The following is an 18855-nucleotide window of genomic DNA, read 5'->3' as shown; positions in this document are numbered from 1 at the left end:
GGATAGCAAAAAACAAACAAACATATAATTGACTCTAATTGGAATACATGGAGAAAAAAAACAAATAAACAATACATTTTTTTATTTTTATAACACTGATAAACATTGATTATAATATTTTATTGTCTTATTTCACTGATCCAATCAATGACGTCCTTAATCAATGGGACAAATAAAGACAGACGATTTTGCATAAAAATGCAAGAAGATCGTCTAATCCCGATTTAGCCGATCAGATCGGTGTAAAGTCTACTTTTGATACATAAAATTTGCCCCCAAAAAACATTGAAAGATATATTTTTTAAATAATTCTTTAAAAACGGATAAAATTAACTGCAATATTATATTCTTCTCATTTCTAGTTCCTGATTGTAAACTGGCCACAAGAGGTATTGGCCTCCAATGCGAGTAACGATACCTTAAAATAAAAACCACTCATCCCTACTGTTTACATTAAATCTTTGGCCACTTTTGTCCTATTTGGAAACCAAGTACACTTTTTTTTTCACAACCCCTGGGTACTGGTATCTATATAATGTGATGAATTTTGCGAGTAGTCATACATCAGTATAATATCAACTACATTTTGGATGATTTTTTTTAACAAAAAAGGCGTCTTATTCTTGAGAAATTACAGTAATATATTTTGTCTGCTTTGTTTTTTTAAGTGACATCTTTGACCTGTCTTCATGTCAGTTGTCTAGTATTTGTGTCCAAAACTATACAACATGAATTCCCAAGAGGAAGTAATTTGGAAAATGTTTCCAGAGTGATGATGCAGGGGCAGCTCTGGCAGCAGCCTTGTTGGGGACAGCTGGGACTGCGGGGGCCAAATCGGAGTCCAGAGGCAATGGCCCTCTACCTGGAGGAGGCGGGCTCATGGAGGAGATGAGCGCTTTATTGGCAAGAAGGTACCATCATAGTTTGTTTATTATTATTATATCAATTTGAAAAACAGTTTTCTTTGTGTTCAGTTCATTTGTGTGCCCCCGTCGCATTGTATTGTAAATGTGAGATGAAAGAAATCATACCAAGGTCTCAATGTTACTCTTGTCTATTATAGAAGAAGAATTGCAGAAAAGGGCTCTTCACCTGAACCCGACCAGAAATCAGTAAGTCTAATCTGATCTGTTCTGTTCATTTTCATGTCTGCAATTACAACATTGAGAACATTCCTGTCTGAGCTCACTGCTCAATTCCTTTGTGCTGAGCTCTGAGTTTTCGGCATGCCTCATTTGGGTTGCATGTAGTCAATAGACAATACAGTATAGAGTTGTGGCCAAAAAGCTTTGTGATGTAACTCATTTTGTGTTTCACTAGTATACTATTATTTTTTTTATTTATTTCACGTTGTATTCTGCGTCTGACTGTCTCTCTTCTCTCTTGTCTATCCAACAGGAAGAGTGTGAGATAACAACGACCCCCAAAGTGTCTGCATGTAGCACACCAGGTGAGTGTCAGGAGAGTCAAACAGCTAATACTGAAGGGCCATGGGGCAGAATCCAATGCAATGCATCTCCTAACACAGGCAACGAAGATCCAAATTAGCATTGAAAGTTGTATACTGTATGCACTGGCATCACATACTTTTCGTATTTTATATATATATATATATATATATATATATATATATATATATATATATATATACATACATATATATATATATATATATATATATATATATATATATATATATATATATATATAAATTTAATATTTACGTGTGTTTTTTTCCCCTACAGACATGCCCAGGAAGCCATGGGAAAGAACAAACAACAATACTATGAATGGTAGCAAATCACCAGTAATAGGAAGGTACTGTATCTCTGCCAGCACTATAGTTTTTTTGTTCTTGTTTTTTTAAAGAAAATTTCTTATAATTATATTTATTGTTTGGTTTGAGTATATGTTCTAAAAAATGCTTACGAACCAGAAAAAAATCCCTTTCAGTCCACTGAAATATTGCTGAAGTAGCTTTGGCTAGGTTCAGCATGATGCACTGATGGGGTGGCCCAGTCCTTGCTAACATCACTAAAGCTTATGTTGGCCTAATGCGCTCATCTGACTTTCAGTTTACTGCTAGAATGTAAGCAATAGTATAGTTCAGGGGTCTGCAACCTGCGGCTCTGGAGTAACATGTAGCTCTTTAGTCCCTCTCCTGCGAAAAAATGAGTAGAAATGAATATTTTTTTTAATATTTTTTTTTAAGATAAAATGTTCTTTAAATGAATTATTGATTTAAATTACTGAAGGATTATATTTAAGTTTTGTAATCTTTTGCGTGTCCAAATAACAAATAAATCAAAGATGAGATTCCTGTGAAGAGGGTCCTTGCAAGGAGAATTTATTACAGAGATCTCTGGTCACACAATTGAATACCACCAAATGAAGTGTCATCCAAGAATGTGTGTCCCCTCCTATCCAAGTACTAACCAGGCCCCCCTGCTTAGCTTCCGAGATCGGCGAGATCGGGCGTTCTCAGGGCAGTATGGCTGTAAGCCCTAAACCACTATACATCGATGGCCAACTATTCCGGAACCCCAACTCATTAGATGTATACATATACTGTATATGTGGTTATAAAACCTTAAATATGAATACTCATTATGTTTAGGCGATATTATAAATATATTATTAAATACATAACTATATCTAAAGTATATTTAAACAAAAAATCTCGCTTAGGTTACCAGTTATTGGTGTATTTTTATGTTTAATCCCCCTTTAACTTCCTTTACTTTTACCTCCCTACCTGTTTTTTCACTGTTATATTTACTTACTCGTTACCTCATATTTTACACAAATTACATAAACCACCTAACCACTTTGATTCTATCCTATAACATACTAATACTGACAAATGGCCTATGCAGATATATACACAGGACTGAGTCTATATTGTTTGTATGCATAAATTAGTTCTGGTTTCCTGGAATGTTTGTGGTGCTCGCTCAGAAGCAAAAAGAATAAAAACTTTAGACCATCTCTTAAAATTAAAAGCAGATATTTGCCTCCTACAAGAAACCCACCTACAAAAATCTGAAGAAAAATTACTTATTGATAAGAATTTTAGCCAAGCGTACTCTGCCCCTTATAATAGTAGACAAAGAGGAGTCTGTATACTCATACATAAGAATTTACTCTTTACTTTAAATAATACAATAACAGACCCAGAGGGCCGATACATTTTTATTCAGGTGACTATATTTAATAAAATATATACACTTGGTAATTTATATGCCCCTAATAATGATGATCCGGCCTTTTTCCATGAATTTTTCTCTCAGCTGTTTGATTTAGCAGCGAACTCTACTATTATTATTGGAGGAGACTTTAACACAGTCTTAAATCCATTAATTGACCGTTCTAATAATACAACATGTAGACGATTACAATCTGCTAAAGTAATAGGGGAATATATGGATGACTTTGGCCTCGTCGACAGCTGGAGACTTAAAAACCCAAATAAGAAGGAATTTACCTTCTTTTCCGCTGTGCACCGGTCTTTTTCAAGAATTGATTATTTTCTTACAAATAACTCTATTGCTGATAAAACTGTTACAAAAATACATCCTATTATTATTAGCGACCATGCACCAGTCTCCCTTTCCCTACAAGTTGATTATACCTTTAAATCACCACCGACATGGCGGTTTAACATCTCACTGCTAAACGACGCATAGTTTGACAAAATTATAAGAAAAGAATGGGCAGACTTTTTGGAAATAAATGACTCTCCAGACCTATCGCCATCTCTTCTCTGGGAAACTGGGAAAGCAGTAATTAGAGGTAAAATTATATCATATTCATCTTATAAAAAGAAACAGGATCAAAAATCAGAAAAAGACTTGGAAGATAAAATTAAACAACTGACGGATGAGTACGCAATAAACCCAAATAACCAAATATGGACTGACTTACAAAATACAAAAATACAGTTAGACGATATGCTAACTAAAAAGACAGAATTTATAATACAACAATTGAGATATAACAACTTTGAATATAATAACAAATCAGGTAAATTTCTTGCAAACCAACTTCAACGCAATCGGGAAAAGTCTCTTATAACGGCGATTAAAGGGACAACTGGTGAATGCACACAATCACCAGAAGAAATTAATCACATTTTTTATAACTATTATCGTAACCTATACTTAGAAACTAACAAGCCTAACCCTGAGCATATTGAGGCATTCCTCAGTGGCTTAAATATACCTCAGTTAACTACTGAACATAAAGACATGTTAGATGCGCCACTTACTATAAACGAGTTGTACAGTGCTCTAGATAGTATGCCTAATGGCAAAGCACCTGGCCTGGATGGTTATCCGGCTATATTTTTTAAGCACTTCTGGTTAATGCTTGCTCCACTATTCTTAAGAGTAGTAACAGAAATTAAAACTAAGGGTTACATACGCCCACACATGAATACAGCAGCAATTAAACTTTTATTAAAGCCAGAAAAAGACCCCACCCTTCCATCAAGTTACCGTCCGATTTCACTAATTAATACTGATATTACAATTATCACTAAGGCTTTCACATCTAGACTAGAAACAGTAATCTCGACAATTATTCATAGCGACCAAACAGGCTTTATTAAAGATCGGCACTCTACTAATAATATTAGGAGACTCTTTAACCTTATTAGCATGTCACAGCGGCATGATAAAAAGGCAGTTATTATATCATTGGATGCAGAAAAAGCTTTCAACAAAGTTAACTGGTCCTTCCTCTTTGCTGTTTTAAATAAATTTGGCTTTGGAAAATCATTTATCCACTGGGTATCAGTATTATATGATTCTCCAAAAGCTACAGTTACTACTAATGGGATTATATCTCAGAGCTTTACTTTACAGAGAGGCACAAGACTGGGATGCCCACTATCCCCTTTATTATTTGCAATATTTATTGAGCCACTTGCATTAGCCATACGCCAGGAAAGAAGGATTCAAGGAATTCACTCTGGGGTAACAGAACATAAAATTAATCTATATGCCGATGACATCTTACTTTATTTAGAAAAGCCGGCTACTTCGCTAGGGGAAGTATTTAATTTAATAACTAAATTCTCACAGTTATCAGATTATTCTATAAACTGGACAAAATCAACACTTCTACCTATTACAGAAAATTCATGGAACCCTGCAAGCCAGGACCCACACTACTCATTTCCTATAGGTAATTTAAAATACTTAGGCATAAAAATCTCACCTAAATTAACTGATTTAATTCATTTAAACTTTTCTCCACTTCTGGATAACATTTATAGTGACTTGGAGCGCTGGAATAATCTTCCTATTTCTCTAATAGGACGAATAGCCACCATTAAAATGAAAGTTTTACCTAAAATAAACTATTTTTTCTCAATGATTCCATTTAAACCTACGGCTAAATGGTTCCAGTTGTTGGACTCAGCCGTAACAAAATTTTACTGGAATAAAAAAAAAGCAAAGATTAGTCTATCTACTCTTCGGAAAAGCAAATCCAAAGGTGGTCTAGAGGCACCAAATTTTATGTACTACTATATAGCTAACCAGCTACAATATATCGTTCTATGGGCACAACCCAACAGAGACACTAACTGTTGGTTGGAACTAGAACAGAAGGATTGTAATAACCTCAGACTTCGAGATTTACTCTTTATTACAACATCGATTAAGCGTCATAATTGTTTTAAAAACCCAATGATTTCCGCCACCGTGACTGCCTGGTGGAAGGCACTAGAATTGACAAAAGCCCAAGTGGAGCCCTGTGGACTTTCTCCCCTATGGCATAACCCCGACTTTCAACTTAACAACCAACCGTTTCATTTAGCTGTGTGGGAGCAGAAAGGAATTACACATCTCCACCATCTCTTCTCAGATAATATGTTTATATCATATACATCCTTGCTCCAAAAATACAATATAAAAAACGGAAATTTTTTACATTATCTACAAGTTAAAAATATGATAAAGAAAAAAATTCCAACACTTCGGGGTACGCTCCAACCGCCTGTTTTAGCTAAAGATATTAACAAGCTTTCTCCGACAACAACAAAAAAACTTTCAAAAATATATAAGTTACTTTCATATACTGATAAAATGTCTTTACCCATCTCGAAATGGGAGACAGACTTGTCTATAGCACCGGAACCTGACTTTTGGATTCAAGTTTGTGAAAACGCATTTAAAATGACAAAACACACAAATTTACAACTTATCCAATATAAAATTATTCCTAGAACATACATTACTCAATATATGATGAAGAAAATGGGACTCTCAGACTCCGACACTTGTCTCCAATGTTTACAAAACACTACAGACACTTATGTTCATGCTTTATGGTTATGTACTCCGGTTATGTATTTCTGGACTAAAGTCTTAGAAAAACTTTCCGCTATTTTGGACTGTAGGATACCTTTATCTCCAAACTTGTGTTTGCTAGGTGACCTAACAACAACTGACTTACCACATAAACAATTTCAATCTACACTTGTAGCCCTTACTATCGCTAAAAAAACAATTCTTGTTAACTGGAAAAATAAACAAACTCTGAATATCGACCAATGGTCTAACCTCCTCATAAATCACATTTTAATGGAAAAAATATCTGCCTCAAATAAAAACCAAATATCAAAATTTATAGAAACATGGTCTACGTATATAGAATTTTTTAACCTAATTCCGGTTACTTAATTCTGTCTGTTAGCGAGAGCCACTACATCGTGATAACTTACATTGATGTTTCTGCATTTGGCAATTTATTATTATATTATATTATTAGTATGGGATTTTTTTTAATGGGCTTTAGGTGAACTGATGAATACACACACGCTCGCACGCACGCACGCACGCACACACACACGCACATACACATACTCACCCACATACAAAAAAAAAAAAAAATATATATATATATATATATATATATGTGTGTATATGTATATATATATATGTATATATATTTAAAAAAAAAACATTTATTAATTTTTTTTAATTTATTTGTGTTTGTTTTTTAAAAAAAAAGGAGAGCAATGATGATGTCAAATCGAATGAACAATACTGAGCTCTCCTGAGAAAAAAAAAAAAAATGTGTGTCCCTCTCCCCAGGAGACACAGCCCTTTATTACAATCCGAGTTTGTACAAAAACGCCTCTTCTCCTCCCATCAAATACGAAAAACAGATTACATTCTCACAGTATGCTATGTTGATCTTTCACATTTAGACAAAACAGGTTCTCAGTATGCCAGCTAGCACTTTCTTCCCAAAACAGAATCTCAATGTGTCAGCTTGCACTTTCTCAAGAAGGACAAGGGAAAAGGAATTTAGACGAAAACAAGATAACAGATAGGTTAAGGTCGAGTTGTATTGAGTTTAACATTATTTCACCTGCTCTACACATCTATAACTACATTCAAAATGGTTAAAATATAAAATAAAGAATTAAAAATGTTAACAATGTTAACATTACAAAAAATGAATAATTAAATGTTTGAAAAAATGTCAATCTACATTTTTAAGTTGCCAGAAAAAAAGATGAAAGGTCGATAAAAAAGAGAACAAACAGAAAATTACCATAAAAAGTCCACAAAACTGCCAAAAATTTCAGAATTTAATAAAAAAGGCAGTAAAGAAAACATAAAAAAAATGAAATAAAAAAAATAACCATAAAATGTCCAAAAACAAAAGAAGAAAGGCAGAAAATTACCAGAAAATTTTCTTTGGAATTGCCAAAAAAGTCTGAAAATTTATTTCTTTCTTTTTTTTTTTTTAAAGGCAGAAAACAATACGTTCAAATAGTAACCATAAAATGTCCAAAAACAAAAGAAGTCCCGAAAATTACCATAAAATGTCCACAAAATTGTCAAAAATGTCAGATAATTGATAGCAAAAAAGGAAGAGGCAGAAAATTAACATATGTCTATAAAATTGCCCAAAATGTCAGAAATTTGACAGAAAGGCAGAAAAATCTATCATGTATGAAAAATGAAGTCTGAAAAATTACAACAACAACAAAAATCCCCAAAACGGAATAGGAAAGGTAGAAGAAACTAAATATCTTTGTATTGGATGCTGCTCTTTTATTTTTGTGTTGTGGTGCAGCTCGAATGAGCTCTTGGGCCCTCAGTACATTAGACTAACACTAACACACTGTTTCCTTCATCACAATCTTCAAATGTTTTGTTGCTCCAGGCAGATTTACTGTCATTTATTTACCTAAAATGGCTCTTTTGACATGAAAGGTTGCTGACCCCTGGTATAGTTTAGCAATAGTTTAGCAATGCATGAAGACAGAGCTATACAACACAAATCTTGGGGAAAAGTTTTCATCGTGAGTTGACACCAGGATAAGGCACTTTATCTGATGTATTTTTTTTTAATCAAATTATTTTTTTATTTTGAATACCTGACACAATTTAGCATAAGAAGCTTGGGTCAAAGTAGGACAAACAATTCACATTCTATTCTTTACACTTTTTGGCATATATTTTGGGGATTATGTAAGAGCCTATTGATTTGACTTTTTTTTTTCAATAGCACTGTCTCTTATTTTCAGTAATTATTTTCTTTGCTGGAAAAAAAAAAACCTTATTGATCTCAAATGATATTTTAAAAAAAGGACTCATATTGTTGCAGTTTTGTTAGTTCTCCTCAGTTACTGAATTACCGACATTGTCTGCAGTGCTTTCTGTCCAGTAAACCAGTGAATCGGAATATCTGTTTTATGAATTCAACATTTTTAATGTCTGAGTGTAAAATATATTCTGTGAGCAGTAGGCGTCATGTTTTGTTTTTTGTTTTTTTTTCCAGGAAAGTAGGCGTCATGTTGTGTAGCTCCACAATCAACACATTATTTGTAACATGACAAATCCATTGACCTCATTTAAAAAAATGGACTGCATTAGTATTTGGGCTGAAGGTTGCCATTTTTGTGTTTTCTTAAATGTGGATTACAGATCAAGTTTGTGATAATGACATTGCTGTTAACGGATACAAAGTTTTTAGGACTGATTGATGTCAGCCCTAAGAGGTGGAGGTGTAGCCATTTTTGTTAATGGTAGTTTCTCTCTGAATGTTAGTAGTTCTGTGTGTGTCCCAAATAGTTTTAAGGCGCACTTGGTAAAAAAAAATGCCTTGTTCAGTAACCAGGAGGTCGCTGGTTCGAATCCCACCCATGGCCATTATGCTAAGTGATATACATGTAGACCAACTGACTACCCTAACAAGAAATGGATTATAATTTCACTGAAATGATTAAATGCATGTTATCTTTCAGCATCAGATGACACATTTCAAAAGAAATACGCCATTAGCCATGAATTCGAACAAGTCAAGTGCTTGGAAATATTGCCTACCACCACGAAAAACCTGGGTTCAAACCCTGCTTGGACCACATTTTAGTACATTCAGTGGTTCGATACCAACTGACTATTATATCAGGAAATTGATTATAATTTCACTGAAATGATTTAAGCACATGCATTCATCTTTTCAGCATTCCCATGCAATTTCTGCAGAAATTGCACTTTTTCCAGTTGCTTATGTGTTTCTTTCGATAAGAAGTTACGCTAACTGTGAAAAAACGCTTGTTGTGGGAATATACAGTGTACCTTCAACTGCAATTTCTAACTTATCAAATATCTCATCTTTCTTTCTCTTTCGTTGTAAAAGAGACCCCTCCCTGAAAAAAAGTTGAAGTGAAATGCAATCAGAAAATTGTGCCATATGTAACAAATTGAAATTAGGCTGAATTTCTTTTTTACTACATAGCGCTTTTCTACTTACAATGAATCTATAAATGCGAGTGAGTTTTGGTACAATTCTCCAGACTTGGCTATGGACATACAGACAGATACGAAGGTGTTCTATGTTAAGCCAGTGTCTCTGCTGCTCACACAGACGAGATTCTCCGTGGAGAAATCCCATGGCAACAGACTCCTCCAACAGGTAGACAGAGGACCTGTGAGCGATTGAGAACCCTTTTTCTTCAAAATCCTTCCCCTGTTTTGTCGTGGAATTGATATTAATGGAAAGCAGTTACTTTAAAATGCTTTCATACAAGCATTTTGAATGAATCTGGATTTCTTTGTAGTTAAACTACCTTACACAGCCAACTTGCAGAGCAGCTCTGCTCATCGCTTGTTTGAAAAATGACATTATGTGCATTGAATCTAATCCATTGTCAGTGTGATATTGACTTTTTGTGCATGCTGCTCTAAACTGAAAGCAGGGAAATCCATATGTGCGTCACATACTTGTGCATACCTTCCCTCTAAATATAGAGGAACGCCCAGTGCAGTGTAGACTTGACAGTGTAATTATCATTGGACCGCCAGCAGGCATCCAGAGATAAGCGCTCCTCACTATGTGTGCATGTACACTTTGTGTGCTTGTAGGTACAGCTATATTTTTTCAGTTTGATCTGAAAAAGACTTAACATTTAGAAGTGTCCCACCTTCAGAGTGAGGTTTGTGGCAAATACTGCAGATGTACAAATTTGTGGAAAAAGCAAGGAGACCCTGGTGTACATACAGTAATTAAATATCCAACCCACAGACAGCTGGGCAGGTGTCATTAATTGTATTATATATAAATTATAGTTAATAACATGAACATTATGCAGCTTTGCAGAAAAATAACTGTCCTCCACCAAGGCTCAACATCTTATTTGTCACCAAATTGTACAGCCTCATAGATAGCCACGTCAAGAGTCATTAAATAAGTCATTATTTATATTATTTATTATATTGAATATATGATCTACTACTGAGGTTGTTTAAAGTGGAAGTCAACATGAAACATGTCTTGACAATAATATGTTAAATGTGACCTCACTAGTCTAAACAAGACATTCTGATTAATATTACATTTGTGGAATGTGAGTTATGGAGCAAAATCCAGCCATTTTTTATCCATCTCATGGGGCGACCATTTTGATACTTGCTGTCGACTGAAGATGACATCACAGTTGCTCGGGGCTCACGCAACAACCATTCAGAGCTCACCTGTTTTCTGTAGCTGTAATTGGTTGTTACTTGAGACCTGAGTTTGAGTAATAATAATAAAATAATAATAAGAATTAAAAAATAATAATAAACATACCAAAAAAACTACAAAACAAGCTAAATTTAACAAAGCGTACCTAACATGGATTTTTCATGTTCAAAATGGAGTGGGAAGAAGTCACAAGGCGTATTAAATCCCACCCCTTCTCCATATTCCTGAGCAACATTGATGTAATCTTCATTCAACAGGAAAATGGCCGCCCCCTGAGATGGAATATAAACAGCGGGATTTTGCTGCTTAACTCGTATTCCACTAACACAATATTCACAAGGATACCATATTAAGACCAGTGGGGCTGCATAGAACATATTAATGTCAAGAAAAACGTTTTGGGGAGTTGACTTCCCATTAAGCATGTTTAACAACAACGAAAAATGACTGACCCACCAGCGAACGTTCCTTTTGTTGCATGTCTCCTTCCTGTCTTACTTCCTGTCACTCTCTTTAAAGCTACAGTGTTTGTTTTTGTCAACAGTAGCATTGAGAAGTGAGATTTTAGACAGGCATGCTGCAAAGCAATTCGGTAGGTTGTTTGTGTGTGTTGTTTTTTATCGTTTATTGAGGTGAGTACATGCTCCCAAAGGTGCAGCTGAATGTTCAGTTGTTCAAAGTTACTTCACATCAATCCATTTGCTAAACTTTTTTTTTTTTGATGAGAATGTTTTTATTAAGTAATTAGTAGATTTATTTTCTGTTGGGGTCTGTTGAAACAGTGTCAGCACTAATTAAATAACTATAGTGGGACATATGCTGTGTGTTCATACTAAATACACACTGGCGATTTGATTTTCATACAAACATTGTGCTGATCAAACCCCCCCCCCCCACACCCACACCCACACCCACACACACATAGTCTAACTCTCCCACTCTTCTCTTTCAGACCTAAATCGACTCCAACACCTACTGCATCCTTAAGTGCCAACGGCGTGCCAATAGAAGCTGTTGACTATGACAGATTGAAACAGGTTGGTGAAATTGCGTTTGAATGTTGTGGCTGAGTTACTTTGATTGTTTTGTGAAGCAGCGTTGTATGTAAACCTCTAGAGTAAATCCATTCTAGTTTATACTTTACACATTTTCCTAATTCAGTTGACGTTGTGAAAAATATACTTATCAAGTCACACAAAACACATGACTTAATGCTTAGCTAGCATTAGTGAAGGAGTTTTGTTTCTTCTTGTTAGGCGAGACCTCATCAGTACTGCCTTACACACTAAATATGCTGGGTTAATTTTCCTAACCCACTCACTGGTTAGGTGTACATTTTGAGCAGATTGGATTAATTATTTTTGACCCAACAGATTGGGTTGAAGTTTTTTTGTTTTGTTTTTTTACTACAGCTGCACTGATAACGTGGTCACCCATTTCTTCTTAACATTAACTCATCATTATGGGTAGTTTTTACCCCTTTGTTGGATCAAAATCTTGACCTAATGTGCTGGTTCAAATCCGCAACCCAATCCACTGAGTATAAATAACTCAGCATTGGTTTAATCCCTATTGGACTTTAGCATGGGTTAGATATTTTACCCAATTTGGGTTACTTTTGACCCAACCTTTTTAAAGGGGTAGTTCAGAGAACATTAATGGACGAATCATTTGCTGTGCTCTCTAAAAAGAGTTGGGTACCAAAAAAACCACAATTTGGGTCAAAAAGGGACCAACCGGCTACTTGGGTCAATTTGACCCAACATTCTGGGTTATTCATTTAACCTAAAAATGGGCTTAAAGAAATGTGGTTGTTTTTACTCAACTTTTTGGGTGAATGAATAACCCCGACACGAATGACCCAAATTTTGGGTTTGTTTTAATTTATACTAAATTAACCTTTATTTGTTTGTTTGTTTCATTTTTCATTCATTTACTCACACTTTTGTACCTGAGTGACCCCATTTTTGGTAACCCAAAAAGTCATTATTTGCTCTTCCTCTTAAACAGGACAGTAACGTCACAATAATGTTTGTTTCTCTTTAGTTTAATGACATTGATCACACTTGGAGTACTGTGTATGGAGATGCAAATGCATTGTGCCCTTTTAGGACATTCTGGATGAGATGAGGAAGGAGCTGTCAAAGCTAAAAGAAGAGCTCATTGATGGTAATTTGCACTTTTCATTCATTTTGTCTTTTGCACTCAACTTTAATAGCAACTATAGTCTAGCAATCTTATGAATGGTCTTCTCTATATTTTTGCCAGTTTAAGCATAATAATAATGTGAACATACACACTTTCTTGTTTCTCTTTCTCTTTCCACTCTTTGGCTACTGAGTACAATATGGCTCAGGTGACAATAATAAGAGGGCTAAATCATTTATTTGTTAATGTACAATGACAAGCAGTAATCTCCCTCTGCATGTTCCTTATGCGCCACACATGGTTTGAAAATTAATTACACACTCATGCCTTGAGGTACACGTTGAAATTTACAACGCCGTATTATGGCCACGTATAAATATTTTTTTAGATGGTGGGCGCAATATTATGAGCAAAAAAACCTCGTAAATTTGCGACTTTATAAAGTGGCAGATTTGCAAGAAAAAAAACTCAAAAACTTATGAGAAATACGTAGCTTATAGTCTAATCAATATGAGGATTTGTTAGTGGTTAATGGGTCACTGTTTATAAAATGAAAAGGCAGGATTGAGACATTCATTCTTAGTTTAAACTTTACTCGTCATACACGGCAGCTTGAGTGACAACACTTCCTGATCCCCTATCAATTGACTAAACACTAACCAATCAGAAGCTTGCATACTTTATGTAAATGCAGGTGAATGACACAGTGCAGCAGATTCACACATCAACTTAGCTACTTGTACAACAAAAATAAAAAGTATGAATGTGTAAATAATAATTTTGGAAACATACATGTACAAGTAAATATACATTTTAACAAATTAGTGTAATTAAATGCTTGATCCTCAGGGTGTGGACGTCTTTGTTGCTGGCAGTACCCAATGCTTGAAAGTGCAAATGCTTAACATTGATATGGTTAAAGCTATTACTATCTCCTTATTTGAAAACCCGACGGAAAAGTATTGGCACAAACATCCGAGTAGTACACTACTACATGTATTTCTCCTAAGTTTCTGAGTTTTTTCTCGCAAATTTGCCAGTTTACAAAGTTTTTTCCTTGGAATATTGCCCATTGCTCCTAATACGCCGTCGTAGAAATTGTACCTTGCCCACACTCATAACTGAAAGCATTGATATCTCAAATCATCTGCCACAAGGTAAGAGAGCTTATCATCCTAATATTTTTGGAATATGAAGTGGACATGCATATACTCGTGCACATAAATTTTGGTGACAATCCATCAAGGTTTTCATATATTTAAGCTATGTAAATGTTTTTTTCTCCAAAAACTAAACAAAAAAACAGCTACTATGTCCATAAAATCAAAAAGATTGCAACTTTCGTTCTAGTGTTTTCAGAATTACGGTACAGGATTTGAAAAACAGCAAAAAAAAAAGCACTTAACTAGCATCTAAAGCTAATTTTTGTCTTGTTCTTGTGTGTCCTCAGCAATCAGGGAGGAACTGGGCAGGTCCAGTACAGCATAGATGATCCATAGTACCTCTTCTACAAATCCAAGCCCACATGAGTCATCCAACTTGGGTCACTCATTAGACAATACAGCCGCACAGAACAAGATATCAAGCTAGTAGCGGCGATGACAATGAAGACGGCAACCGCGCATGAATCACTGAGATGGTATCTGGGGTGGAGCGGTGTCATCCTGGGTGATGTTTATGTAACTCTCATAGATTGGACTTCTGCTCCTCACACTTTCAACTCTCCTGCTGAGGACATCGCATCCTGGAGGACTCAGCAGACTGAAAGAAAAACGCATGTCTTTATGCAAAAAAAAAAAACATTTCCGTTTTGTCCTTAAATGAGGAAAATACTTAAAAAATGTTTTTTTTTTTTTTTTAAGGAACTCTTCAAAGTTACTGTAAAGTTCATTAGTGCAGAAGCAAATCAGAAATTGTTCTGGTGATTTTTCTATCAAAAGGCACCTTTTATTAAGAAACAGGAATAAAGTAGGGATGGAAAATCTCCCCCACCCCACGTCCCATAATGCCATAGCAGTAGCATGCGTGTGTGACTGAACAAGTGTGAATGAATGCGAATGGGGCGGCCCGCCACTGCTGAACGCTGTAAAGCTCGTCTTCCTCAAATGCTATTTGAACCGAAATATGTACAAAAGAGATTATTTAGAAAATCATATATCTGTTTGAGCCTATCGATCAAGTAGCTCCATAATCAGATTGCATCTATTCATCGTCTTTGTTTTTGTTGATAGGCGAGGAAGGGCTGCATGTCAGACAGCAGCCGTGCTAGCGCTCCAGCAAACAAAAAAGTGCTCACACTCATCATGCTATTCCAGCATGGACACTGTAGATGGACTTGTGTCCCTTCTCTCTATCTCCTTTGTCAATATTTCTTTTTTTCCTTTAAAAGCAGAGGGCAACAAAAAATAAATCTGCCAAGAAAATTCATCCACTCTCAAAAGTTTATGACAAGCAATAAGTGTAGCATTTGTTGTAAAGCCCCTTCAACCATGTTTTCGTACGGCGTATCAGAGAAAAGAAAATGACTGTGTGCATTGATGTTTGCTAACTGATCGATCTTTGTAACATACAATCATACTGCATCCTTTGTGTCATTTGCTGTTAGAATTATTGTCTGTTTTTAATTTTTCCACAAAACTGTACTATTAGAGTGCATAATCATGTGTGGGGTGTCTTCAAGGATGTCAATGTGCCATTCAGTCTTTCACCTGTGCTTTTTTTTTGGCCTTAAAATAACAGAAAAGTATTCAGACAATTTAGATCAACATTTTTTTTCTCACTCCAAGCTCATGGTTGAGGAATTCATTTGATGAGATCCAAAGCCATGGTCCAAAATACCTTTAAAAAATATTTTATAATAATTTCATTAAACAGGCATTCAAGCATGTATGGCTAAGCTATAAATTTGTCAGACACGGTAAATTTTAAATTAAAGTGAATTTTTATTTGTTGAATTGGTAACTTTTTAGCTGTGACAAAAGACTACAAGTTGTTGTGGTAACAGATATTTATATACTGTACGACTTTTTACATTTTGACGAAAGTTCCATCCACAATTTCATATTGTCGTTGCTGTGTGAAAAACACTTATGTCTATTTTTTTATTTTTATGTTTTGGGGATGAAACTGAATGCAGACGCCCCAAAAATGTAAAATTTGGAGAGAGAAAAATAAACATAAGTGGTTTTCATATAGCAGCAACAATATACAATGTTAGTTGATGGCCCAAATGTCATGTTTCTTCAAAATTGTCTGATAAAATCAGAAATATGAATCATGAATGAAATATATATATGAAATGTGACCATTTTCTTGTCATGTCAACAAATTAGATTTCACTTTGACTCTATTTGGTCAGGGAATTCATAGTTTGGGCTAAAAACATGCAGCATAAGCTGAAGTGGCAACAATTTCTGTTTGGGTGTCAACATTTAAAAAAAAAATGCACCCTATCTTTTAAAACGGATTGGGTATTCAAGCCAAAGCAGCGAAGACATACAGGTTTTAATCATTTTCTTTCTAATGCTTCATCTCTTTATAAAGATCCAACCAAGAGGTTATTGCACTTTAGTATGAAACCATAAGACACACTCAACACGTCACAACAGCAGTGTGTTTCTCACCAAAGTACTCAACAAACAATCATGCTCAATGAAGTCGCCTTGCTTATTATTCAATCATCAATGTCAGGAGATGTCATAGCAGAAGCATATCTTAAATACACAGTACATCCACTTATTGGACAGGTTCATTGTTACAATCTGTTGAATCCATGTGGCTTGTGCCTTGTTCCGAAGTTGCATTTAATAGATGACTAGTAATAATATTTGTCCATAATATATGCTTATGTTATATATTTCTATATGTTCCATTGAAGGGAGAGCTCAATGACCTTGGTACTGTTCCTCAACAGGAAACATCTGCTTGCTTGTTTCCACCAAGTTGAGTCTTTTTCGTTCTTTCTTTCTTCTATGAAGTACAATCAGACGTTGGCCTCCAAGCGCGAAGGGGAGATCTTCACACTTATTTTGAAAGAATTATGCCAGTTAAATGTGTTTGAACAAATTAGCTTTCTTTGCTTAATTTGGAATTGGGACTTGGAACGTCACTTGTCAGTTTGATGATGGAAACACTTGTTTATGTAATGAGAAGGAAAGGAATTGTGAATTTGGAAGAACTTTTGAAAGGCGGTTTAAAGCTTGAAGGCACAGCACGTTTCAAAGGTTGGGTTTCCAAACGTGTTCATTTAACATCCACATTGTGTACTATACTGTGTTCATGTTAATTAGTCTTTTCTTACATGCTAACATTTTTGTTTTGTTTGAGCAAGTTACGGTAAATAAAATTGCAATACAAGACATAAAAGTCATGACTTTGTTTGTCATTATTACAGTTGCACTTATGTATACATATGTATGTAGCAATTTATCAGGCTCTTAACTCATTTGCTCCCAACAACGTATAAACAACTTTCTATTAGAAATATTGCTATGGTCACAAAAATGTATTTATGCGGGGGGTTTATTTAATGTTTTTTTTTTTTGTGCTAGAGCATACAGCCCCTGACCTGAAGAGGTTGCATAAAGAAATGGTAGTTACTACAATTAATGGCCAGCAGGTGGCAGCAGAGTACAACCAGGGCCGTGTTACAACAAGCTCTTTTTGCCAGTGTTTTCAACAGGTAGGTGATTAATGATAAAACTTAGTTATATGCTCATGCTAATTTCTGCAAAACGGAAACAGATACAAATATATTTATTTTCCTGATGAAACAAAAGATTCTAATCTTTCTTTTGGTATGTTCCATGTTTTTATAGTAATATAACACAATATTTTGTAAGCCTTGCAAAATCAGTAAAAATCCAGTAAAACAGCCGAGAGCAAGGGGGGTTGCTTCAGTGAAAACGGCTTCAAGTGAATGAGTTAACTTAGTTAGTTACTTGTGCGCGGCCCGGTGGTGATAGATTCCATGCAGCATTTCAGCTGTTGACCTCACACTAGTGTATAAATGTATCATAGCTTGGCAGACAAACTCAGTTCAAAAACATTCTAACTCAAATTGTTAATAATTTGTGGATTTTAAAGTTATATGAGACTTATATGAGGTTAAATGTCATACTGTTGCCTGTTGCAATGCAAGCCTCCTGCAGTAATGAATGTCAGTGCAAGTATGAAAGGAAGCTTCCTGCATTTTATTGGCTGTAAAATGTTTGTTGCTTGAGGGCGTGACAGATCGAGGTCTGCATGTGCATCTGCAGTTCGTTTGAGGTTTTGTTTGACTTGAAGCCATATTAGGCTAAGCGGCGAAGCGCTGAAACAGGAAAACACCCTGAGCTGCCAATGTTACCATAATTGGACTAGGCAACTAAAAAGCATGTGTGCCTGTAAGACATCTATCAGTAAAGCATCTATTGTGGTGCTTCTGTCAGTTTACATTGATTGACGCAATTGCTTATTGCAGTTTGTGGTGTAATATTGCAGTGCAGCTTTCTGTTTACTATGTTTACAATTATAGACGTTTCAGGATTGCTGCATTATCTAAATTGTTGTAAATTATTTCTTGAAGCCCAACAACCTTATTTTACACAAACCATAAAACTGAACTGTGCGTTTACTTGCACGCGTGTGCGTGCGTGTGTGTGTGAGCGCGCGCGCGTTCCAACGCAGTTAAAATCTTGTGGCAACCAATGAGATCATGCTGAACCGTTTGAAATA

The 18855-nt window shown here is 35.3% G+C and overlaps 1 protein-coding gene across 8 annotated transcripts in view; it reads left to right on the top strand.

Moving 5' to 3' along the window:
• Positions 1-17509, top strand: part of enah (ENAH actin regulator) — a 111395-nt gene extending 93886 nt beyond the window's left edge. For 5 of the 8 annotated variants that reach the window (XM_077552762.1, XM_077552761.1, XM_077552756.1 and 2 more), the window contains 8 exons: positions 769-911; positions 1064-1112; positions 1399-1450; positions 1746-1818; positions 9895-9942; positions 11945-12029; positions 13104-13161; positions 14591-17509. In XM_077552762.1, the coding sequence (XP_077408888.1) occupies positions 769-911; positions 1064-1112; positions 1399-1450; positions 1746-1818; positions 9895-9942; positions 11945-12029; positions 13104-13161; positions 14591-14628 (546 nt within the window). In that variant the 3' untranslated portion in view covers positions 14629-17509. Of the gene's footprint in view, positions 1-768; positions 912-1063; positions 1113-1398; positions 1451-1745; positions 1819-9894; positions 9943-11944; positions 12030-13038; positions 13162-14590 lie in introns of all 8 variants that reach the window. The other 3 variants (XM_077552757.1, XM_077552760.1, XM_077552759.1) reach the window with 3 other exon arrangements.
• Positions 17510-18855: the final 1346 nt, after the last annotated feature.

Source organism: Vanacampus margaritifer, chromosome 19 (assembly GCF_051991255.1).
Source record: "Vanacampus margaritifer isolate UIUO_Vmar chromosome 19, RoL_Vmar_1.0, whole genome shotgun sequence".
Lineage (NCBI taxonomy): Eukaryota > Metazoa > Chordata > Actinopteri > Syngnathiformes > Syngnathidae > Vanacampus > Vanacampus margaritifer.
This window is presented reverse-complemented; position numbering and strand designations above follow the sequence as displayed.